This window comes from Drosophila takahashii, chromosome 3R (genome assembly GCF_030179915.1).
Source record: "Drosophila takahashii strain IR98-3 E-12201 chromosome 3R, DtakHiC1v2, whole genome shotgun sequence".
Taxonomy (NCBI): Eukaryota; Metazoa; Arthropoda; class Insecta; order Diptera; family Drosophilidae; genus Drosophila; species Drosophila takahashii.
In genome coordinates this window covers 13,681,072-13,691,237 of record NC_091681.1, presented here as the reverse complement: position 1 = coordinate 13,691,237, position 10,166 = coordinate 13,681,072, and the positions used below count along the sequence as shown (strand labels likewise).

Sequence of the window (10,166 nt, the reverse complement as noted above, 5' to 3'; positions counted from 1 at the left end):
CAAATCAAATCAAATGATTTGAATCATGATTCAAATCAATCAAATTCATGATTCAAATCAATTGAATTTGATTTGAATTGATTTGATTTCAAATCATTTGATTGAATTGATTTGATTTCAAATCATTTGATTGATTTGATTTTATTTCAAATCATTTGAATTGATTTGAATCATGAATCATGATTTGAAATCAAATGAATCAATCAAATCATGATTCATTTGATTTCAAATCATGATTCAAATAAAATCAAATTCAAATCATGATTCAAATCAATTGAATTTGATTTGAATTGATTTGATTTCAAATCATTTGATTGATTCATTTGATTTCAAATCATGATTCATGATTTTGAATCATGATTTGAAATCATTGAATCATAAATCAAATCAAATCAAATCAATTCAAATGATTTGAAATAAAATCAAATGATTTGAATCATGATTCAAATTTGATTTCAAATCATGATTCAAATGAATCATGATTCAAATTTGATTTGAATCAATCCAATCATGATTCATTTGATTTCAAATCAAATTCAAATGATTTGAAATAAAATCAAATGATTTGAATCATGATTCAAATCAATCAAATGATTTGAAATCAAATCAATTCAAATCAAATCAATTCAATTGAAATCAATTTGAACTTTTGTATGTTGAAGGTGCGATCGTCACTAGTTTTTTACCTCGTTAAGAGGTGTTTTTATTTGATATCAGAAGTTTTTGTTTGTTTACATTTGCTTTCATAGGAGCTAATATATACATTTAAATTAAAATTGGTCAATCATAATTTGTAAGCCATTGTATTTAAACAAATTAAGTTAAAAAGGCGTTTAAGTATTTCAAAATACCTTTTAAACGAGGTATAGCACATGTCGGTACCTTTAGTAGTGTAGAACTTACAAACTAACGAAATTTAGCTATTTTTAGCTTTTTCCCGCTAAAGTAGCGGCTTTTTCCAAAAGTCGTAGAACAAAAGATTCCTATATGGAACTCTTAAGTGCAAATTTACTGATTCCATGACCCTAAAATACAGTTCGGATACCCTCACACAAAATTCAATACCCAGGAAGCTTTAGTTGTTCGAGCTGGCAAAAGTGGCTATTTTCGTATAAAAATAACTTTTAAACGTGACTTTTTACAGTAATGTGTTATATACCAAAATTTAAGGAATCTCAAGGGCTATACAGTTTAAAGTTTTCAAGAAAATCGTTAGAGCCGTTTTTGAGAAAAATAAAAAAAAGCTAAAAAAAAAATTTAAAAAAAATTGTCTTTTGTTCATATCTTTTTAATTATTACATTTACACAAATTGCATATAGAAGGCGTTTATAGCTTTTAAAAATACCTTTCAAACAAGATGCAGCATAAGTCTGTAGCTTTAGTAGTATAGAAGTTACGGTTTTCCGAATTTTACCTATTTATAGCTGTTTTCCCGCTAAACTAGCGAGTTTTTCCAAAAGTGGTAGAACAAAAGTTTTTTATATCGATGGGATGAACGTCATATTAAATTTTCAAAACTTAAGAAACATGTTTTGGACAAACTGACAAACTGACAAACAGAATTAAATTTTCATTTTGGGAAGAAGAAGGAAATCTTATTTTGGCTATAACTTTTGAACGGAGCGTCGGATTTTGACAAATGACCCCTCATTCGACGGGTATTTTCAAAAGGAATACAACTAAAACATTGCGAGGGGGAATTTATCCCCACCGGCCCCAACAGCTCCAAATTTCGAAATTTTCATTTTTTCACTTTCACCGCTCTCTCTCCCAAGCCAATTGATTTTCTTAAAGTCTTGGTATGCAATCCTTTAAGTTATTGCAATACCTTTCGATTGGTGTATTACTCATTACGATCGGACTATCACAGCAGATTTTCAATTTTGCGGCTATATAATAGTAGTCGCCTTCGCACACTCTCCTGGTGCGCTTCGTCACTACATGGACTGCCGTCCATAGTGATGGTCCGATCATAATGAATAATACACCTATCGAAAGCTATTGCGAAAACTAACAGGATTGCATACCAAGACTTTAAGAAAATCAATTGGCTTGGGAGAGAGAGCGGTGAAAGTGAAAAAGTGAAAATTTCGAAATTTGGAGCTGTTGGGGCCGGTGGGGATAAATGCCCCCTCGCAATGTTCTAGTTGTATTCCTTTTGAAAATACCCGTCGAATGAGGGGTCATTTGTCAAAATCCGACTCTCCGTTCAAAAGTTATAGCCAAAATAAGATTTTCTTCTTCTTCCCAAAATGAAAATTTAATTCTGTTTGTCAGTTTGTCCACTTGTCCACTTGTCCGCTTGTCCACTTGTCCACTTGTCCAAAATATGTTTTTTAAGTTCTGAAAATTTGATATGACGTTCATCACATCGATATAAAAAACTTTTGTTCTACCACTTTTGGAAAAACCCGCTAGTTTAGCGGGAAAACAGCTATAAATAGCTAAAATTCGGAAAGCCGTAACTTCTATACTACTAAAGCTACAGACTTGTGCTGCATCTCGTTTGAAAGGTATTTTTAAATGCTATAAACACCTTTTATATGCAATTTGTGTAAATGTAATAGTTAAAAAGATATGAACAAAAGAAAATTTGTTTAAACTTTTTTTTTTAGCTTTTTTTTAATTTTCTCAAAAACGGCTCTAACGATTTTCCTTACAATTTTAAACTGTATAGCCCTTGAGATTCCTTAGATTTTGGTATATATCATGTTTATGTAAAAAATCGCGTTTAAAAGTTATTCAGAAACGAAAATAGCCACTTTTGCCAGCTCAGAACAACTAACGCTCCCTGAGTATTGAATTTTGTGGGAGGGTATCCGAACTGTATTTTAGGGTCATGGAATCAGTAAATTTGCACTTAAGAGTTCCATATAGGAATCTTTTGTTCTACGACTTTTGGAAAAAGCCGCTACTTTAGCGGGAAAAAGCTAAAAATAGCTAAATTTCGTTAGTTTGTAAGTTCTACACTACTAAAGGTACAGACATGTGCTATACCTCGTTTAAAAGGTATTTTGAAATACTTCAACGCCTTTTTAACTTAATTTGTTAAAATACAATAGTTTAAAAATTATGATTGACCAATTTAAATTTAAATGTATATATTAGCTCCTATGAGAGCAAATGTAAACAAACAAAAACTTCTGATATCAAATAAAAACACCTCTTAACGAGGTAAAAAACTAGTGACGACCGCACCTTCAACATACAAAAGTTCTGATATCAACATTTGTGACGAAAAATTATTACACTCGTCATTAAATAGACTTTCTAATCTTTTCTCATTCGTCACGCTGCAATAGAAAATGCCTGTAAGGGGAAAAGGCTGGAATAGTTTGCTAGGGCGGGCCGAATGAGAAAAGATTAGAAAGTCTATTTAATGACGAGTGTAATAATTTTTCGTCACAAATGTTGATATCAGAACTTTTGTATGTTGAAGGTGCGGTCGTCACTAGTTTTTTACCTCGTTAAGAGGTGTTTTTATTTGATATACTTTATAGGGTCGGAAACGCTTCCTTCTAGCTGATACATATTTTTGCACGAATACAAGATACAACAAGAGAGAACGCTATAGTCGGGTTGGTGTCCCGACTATCTAATACCCGTCACTCAGCTAAAGGAAGTGCGAGGGATATAGATATATAAACAATTTTGATTGCGTATAACTTTTTAATGAATGGTCCGATTTGAAAAATGTCTTCTACATTTCGATAGGTATAAGTATACACAAAAAAATTGCATTTATACTTCTCGGAAATCTTTAAAGATGTGGGCTCAGGACTTGCGCTGCGTAGGAGGCCTAAGAATATGTGTGGAAAATCTTAACCTTCTAGCTTTTGTAGTTTCCAAAATCTCAGCGGTCATACAGACAGACAGACAGACATACGGACAGACGGACATGGCTAGATCGACTCGGCTAGTAACCCTGATCAAGAATATATATACTTTATGGGGTCGGAAACGCTTCCTTCTAGCTCTTACATACTTTTGCACGAATACAATATACCCTTTTACTCTACGAGTAACGGGTATAAAAAGCCAATACAAATTTTCTACATTTCATTCTACATGTAATTTACAAGTTTCAAGATTGGCCAGTGGCGGCGCCACACAGTGTGTAATTTTTCTGTAGTAGTTTAATGAAATATTTATACCCGTTATAAAGGGTAACAGCTAGAAGGAAGCGTTTCCGACCCAATAAAGTATATATAATCTTGATCGACTCGGCGATCTAGCCATGTCCGTATGAACGCTGAGATCTCGGAAACTACAAAAGCTAGAAGGTTAAGATTTTCCACACATATTCTTGGGCCTCCTACGCAGCGCAAGTTTATTTCAGCCGAGCGCCACGCCCCCTCTAACGACCACAATCGCCCACTAACGATTTTAAAATGTGTCCTGCGCCCACATCTTTAAAGATTTCCGAGAAGTATAAATGCAATTTTGTTGTGTATATTTAAACCTCTCGAAATGTAGTAGACATTTTTCAAATCGGACCATTCATTAAAAATGGTTTCCCTTTAGCTGAGTTACGATTATTAGATAGTCGGGACACTTTCGTTCCGTTTCTCTCCAATGAAACAATAGATCGTACTTCAAATATGCGTATTTCCATTCTATGTCATTATTTGTATACCCTTCTCCCGAATAAAGTATTCCTTGTTCGCAGCACGATTTGTCTTTCCATTGGGACTTCGCTTCAGATCGTTGACAATTAAACAGCCAGCGTGTAATCTCAGGAACTCGGTGCTAGAATGCTGCTCTACAAAATCTATTACGTCCTGTTCACTGAAGTGGGCATCTGGTTTCTTTGTGATAAGAGCCGCTGCCTCGTCACAATTTGTCACATTCCAAATGCCAAACACACAGGCTTCGATCACTCCGGGCATTTTAGAGATTAGTTCCTCAAGCTCGTGAGGATAGTACTTGTTGAAATGGTACGACAGTAGGTCCTTCTTTCGGTCCACGACGTACACAAAGCCATCGTCGTCTATGTAACCAAGGTCTCCACTATGGTACCAGTTGTCCTTGTAAGCTCCGTTTGTTGCCTCTGTGTTCCCGTAATATCCAGGCCAAAAGCTTCCATTGTTAATGCACACCTCACCCTCCTCATTGGGGCCCAGTTTCTCGCCTTGGTCGTTGAGTATCTTCAGCTGGAAGCCAGGACTCGGACGACCCACCGAATTGGGCTTCGCATCGTAGTGCCAGTTGACGCAGTAAAGGGATCCCAACTCTGAAGCTCCATAGCAAAAATGGAGTATGTCATTTCCCAATTTCTCCCGAAGTTTTTTTTCCAGTTCCGAGGTGCACCGACCACCTCCATAATTGTAATATCGAAGGCTCTGCATATTGGCTTTCTCAAAATCCGAACAATTGACAATGGCTGCCAAATGCGTCGGGGGCTGTAGAATCCATGTAACCTGGTATTCCTCAATTATTCGGAGAGTACTTAAAGGATCGACCGGTTTGTCAGATATAATGCGCTTCGTGCTATAGACTCCCGAGGAGACCAACGTCCACAGACCCGAAGCCCACTCCAGTGAGCTAAATGAGAGCTGAACATCCGAGGTGGTTAGCTTGCTGTTAAATATTTAAAAACTTATGTAAGTTTAATTATTCTGTCTATAACCTATGAATAGGTTCACTTACGTAAGGCCGCTTAGAATGCTTCGGCAATTGGGCACAATAACGGCCTTTGGAGTGCCTGTGGTGCCAGAAGTGCTGAGTATGGCCAACGCTTGGCTGGAACCGTGTTTTAAGGGAGTTGGCTTGAATCCCTCTTCCGCTGGCGTCTTCAGCACTTCCTGGATACTTAGCCCACCAGCAGGATGATTGCGCATGGTCACTATCAGAACATCCAACTTGGCGGTAGCAGAACGCACTTTTTCGTACTCATCACCGTCGCAGAAAATGATACGTGGCTTTGTGTTGTTAAACAGTTTCTCAATTATTTCCGGTAAATAGGTACAATTCAGCGTGTGCACCGCGATTCCATTGAAGAAACAGGCGTAGGCAACGGCTGATATGTGGGTGGTGTTCCTCGCTATTAGCCCCACGATATCTTTCTGAGTCAAATCCAAGTTGCGAATGAAAGTTGCGATGCGAATGGCATTATTTAACAGGTCCTCCCGTAGAAGAATCGTTTTCTCCGAGTCTGATATCTGCAAAAGATTCTCGAAAATAACAGGCAAACTCCTTTGTGATAAGTTTAACGTACAAACCTGGGCTACGCTCTTGGGATGACGGACCATTTCCTGAAAAATAATTTCGCCTATTGATAAATCGTCTCCGAATTGGGATTTCTCATTTTCACTACTCCAAATCTTTTCCACGGCATCGTAGTTCGTTTTTGGCTGAAATGTCATGTTGGCCACCGACTTGCAAATAGTTCTAAAACCTCAACATACTAATTTGCCTTTTATATACTTTCGTACCAGCTGATAACGTTAGTCGTAGAACAATCTTATCTGGGTTTGATAAGGTTACCAAGTTACAAGTTCAATGAAAAGGTTTATTGTAGTCGCTTAAAAGTGTTTAAGGAATTCTTTTATTGCTTAATCAACACAGAGATCCCGAGACATAAAAAAGCTAGGAATTTTGGATATACATTTTTCTGAGAAAAATTAATTTTTCGCCACTTCGAATCATGTTTTCTAATTGCAACATTGTTTTTAACAATTTAAATAGTTGCTTTGGGGAGGGAAGAAATTTTTTTTCGAAATTGTGCTGTAGGGTATCTCAATTGTCGGGACACTGGAAAACAGCACTTTTTTTAAGATAATCACTTTACCTAAGTTGAGTTGAGTTGAGTAGTAGAACTTACTTGAGCTATATTAATTAAATGGCTCAAAGATTACACTGCTCACTTTATCTTAACCAAATCGTAATCAACTTAAATTTAAAATGCTGCATCATGCCTTTAAATAAAGTTAGCATATTATTATGCCTCCTAGTAGCAGAAATGTAAAGTTATCTTATCTTTCTAAATCATGTTTATGCTAATATAAAAAATACCTCTTGACGAGATAAGAAACTAGTGACGATCGCACCTTCAACATACAAAAATTAATAACACATTCGATTAAATAAATGTGCCTTCTAAAATGTATAACTTATTACAAATATATCGATTTAAAGATAAAAATTTCTTAAGAAGGAATTATGCATAAACAATAATAATAATTATACCCGTTACTCGTAGAGTAACTCGTAGAGTACTCGTAGAGTATTGTATTGGTGCAAAAGTATGTAACAGCTAGAAGGAAGCGTTTCCGACACCATAAAGTATATATATTCTTGATCAGGGTCACTAGCCGAGTCGATTTAGCCATGTCCGTCTGTCCGTCCGTATGAACGCGGAGATCTCGGAAACTACAAAAGCTAGAAGGTTGAGATTTTCCACACAAATTCTTGCGCCTCCTACGCAGCGCAAGTTTATCAGCCGAGCGCCACGCCCCCTCTAACGCCCACAATCGCCCACTAACGATTTTAAAATGTGTCCTGCGCTTACATCTATAAAGATTTCTGAGAAGTATAAATGCAATTTTGTTGTGTATATTTATACCTATCGAAATGTAGAAGACATTTTTCAAATCGGACAATGAATGGTCAACGGAACAAAGTTATACGCAATCAAAATATCTACATATATCTATCTCCCTCGCACTCCCTTTAGCTGAGCTACGATTATAGTCGGGACACGAACCCGAGTACAGCGTTCGCACTCCCCTTAGCTGAGTGACGGGTATTAAATAGTCGGGACACCAATCCGACTATAGCGTTCTCTCTTGTTATTTTTGCTAATTAGTTACTTGTTCTGTCAAAAGAACGTGTCTTAAATTTACTACAAATTTTATTTTCTTAAAAAATTTAAGAAATATTACCTATGTATTTTCTTATCATTAAAAGGTTTTTATTTTCTTAAAATAAATTGGAATTCCTGCAGCTCGCATGCTTTTTTTATTGGCCTGGGAGCATCACGTCTACCATTCGAATGAATTGGGCTCTTAGCCAGTGTAATATTAGCCTTTCCGAGAAGTGCTCACCGCATCATTCGGAGAGCGCGTTTTTGTTGGTTTTCGGGCATTGTCAGAACTTCTCAGGCATCTCGGGTGGGATGCCTCTGAATCCGAATGTGGGTCACACAAACACCTGTGCGGCAAAAAGGCCCACACCAATGCAAATATTATGAAATCCCCACCGCCGCGAAAGAAAGCAAAGTCTAAACCACAAACACGGCTGACTGTGTGCCGCCGCCGAAAAGCAAAAACCAAAACAACAACCAGGGCCATTTCACCAGCAGATTCACTCTTGATGATTATAAGCTTTTGTTGTGTGTTTCGGGCCTTGTGGCTTTTGGTTTTGGGACCTGACTGACCGACTCCATCCCATCTCATCTCATCCCATCCCCCACAACCAGCTCGCCTAACCAACTGTTTTGCTTTCCTTTCATTATCGAGCGGCAAAATATTGGTTAAGCAAGCAAGGTACAGGCAATGAAATCGAAAGAAAATAGTATTTACAGGGGGAATGAAGAGCCGAAGATACTATGCTCTAGGAAAATTTTATAACATTCGAACGAGATATTTTCCAGAAAGGTTTAGAGAAATTCATTGGACCAATAAAATGTAAATATAATTAAATTTCAAATGTTCATGACCCCAAAAAAATTAAAAGCTTTAACTCTCTCAGTGGTATTGATTTAGATATTATAAAATCTATGTTTTGTATTTTAATTTCCGGCGCCCAAATTTTTAAAGATTTTGGAAAAGTATAAATGTCATGTTATTGTGTTTATTAATATCTTTCGAAATGTTGAAGAAATTTTTCAAATCGAACCATTCGTTAAAAAGATATAAGCAAATAATAGAATTCAAGCAGTGCAAGCGGTTGCTTCATCTCCTTTGCACTTTTTTTTAGCTGAGTAACGGGTATTTGACAGTCAAAGTACTAGAGTATAACGTTCTCACTTGTTTTTTAAGAATTTTGGATAATATGTACAATGTACATATGACCAAAATGTCTTTATAAATCAATAGACCCTGCAAAACCGAGGGTAATTTATAACAAAAGTCTCAGCGTGACCAGAAAATGACGATGGTGATGCGCCAGCAGCATCTTCATCTCGTTCCCAAAAAAAATTCGAAAAACACCGTCATGAGATGATGATCAGAACCTTAACTTAAAGCTCATTACGATGGCTATCAAGTGGAAGAGGGCGGCGGAGAGGAGAGGGGTAAAAAGAGTGGTGGATAGGAAGAAGCGTGGGTACAGCAGGCGAAATAATGAAGCAGAATCGCCTGCATGACAATGATTACTGTAAGCCAAACGAAAAAGAGAAATATAAAGAAAAAAACGGCCCGCAGCACTCGCCATCCCACTCCCACTCGAGCATTTGGACTCAAGTTGGGAACCGCTGTCAGCTTTTTTCAGAATATTTGGGCCAAAGCGCCAAATGTAAACATAAAAAAAAGCGGAAAAAAACGGATGATGATGGTTACTTAACAATGTTGAACAATAAATGAGCTCCAAATATGCAAGTGTGTCTGTGCGGGATTTTTTGGTGGGTGTGGGTGCTCAAAGTTATTGTAGGTGTTGTGAAATCAGAAACCCGAAGAAAGAAAGTGGTATGCAGGTGCCAAAGGGTTTTGCCCGCGTGAGTCATTCCATTACTTCGATCCATCGAAGGGAAATTAAAAATCGCTAATCCTTAATGAGGTTTGGAGCTGCAGACGAATATCCATTGATAAATGGAGTTTTTAAGGAATATTAAACAGAAAACTCCAAAGGAAAACAAAAAAAAAAAATGTTCAAATATTATTATAATCTTAGCCTAAAATAAAAAAATTAGCTCACTCTTATACTTTACTTTAAAATTAAATCTCTTTAAATTAAAATCGGGATTTTATAGATTGGCAATTAAATTTTTGGATTCTGTTCTATTTCTTTTCCATTCGTTAATTACTTTTTAACACACATCCTATGCTTAATTATTCCTCCCGTCAAGATTTAATAATTTCCAAGAAGCAGACAAATTCGTACATAGAATTATAGTTTTTGGCGCTTGTATTCTTTAAGCAGTTCTTTCTACCTCAACAATAAGGCCCCCAATATGATGTCATATGTATTTGTCTTGACCAACTTAAGAACACACAGACCAGCGCAC

The 10,166-nt window shown here is 36.6% G+C and overlaps 1 protein-coding gene across 1 annotated transcript; it reads right to left on the bottom strand.

Annotated features, from left to right (window-relative positions):
• Nucleotides 1–4,437: 4,437 nt before the first annotated feature.
• Nucleotides 4,438–6,387, bottom strand: LOC108068626 (luciferin 4-monooxygenase-like). Its single transcript, XM_017158310.2, has 3 exons — nucleotides 6,223–6,387; nucleotides 5,651–6,162; nucleotides 4,438–5,581 (listed from the first exon to the last, which is right to left on the bottom strand). Exons 1-3 carry the CDS (start codon nucleotides 6,364–6,366, stop codon nucleotides 4,618–4,620), a joined length of 1,620 nt encoding a protein of 539 aa, XP_017013799.1. The 5' UTR covers nucleotides 6,367–6,387; the 3' UTR covers nucleotides 4,438–4,617.
• Between the last annotated feature and the right edge of the window lie 3,779 nt (nucleotides 6,388–10,166).

Bases quoted from the DNA above. Each gene is read 5' to 3' on its own strand.
- LOC108068626 (XM_017158310.2), bottom strand. From the start codon at position 6,366: ATGACATTTCAGCCAAAAACGAACTACGATGCCGTGGAAAAGATTTGG. The intron at 6,163-6,222 runs GTTTGTACGTTA...AATCTTTTGCAG, and splicing joins ATCCCAAGAGCGTAGCCCAG to ATATCAGACTCGGAGAAAAC. The intron at 5,582-5,650 runs GTAAGTGAACCT...AATATTTAACAG, and splicing joins AGCATTCTAAGCGGCCTTAC to CAAGCTAACCACCTCGGATG.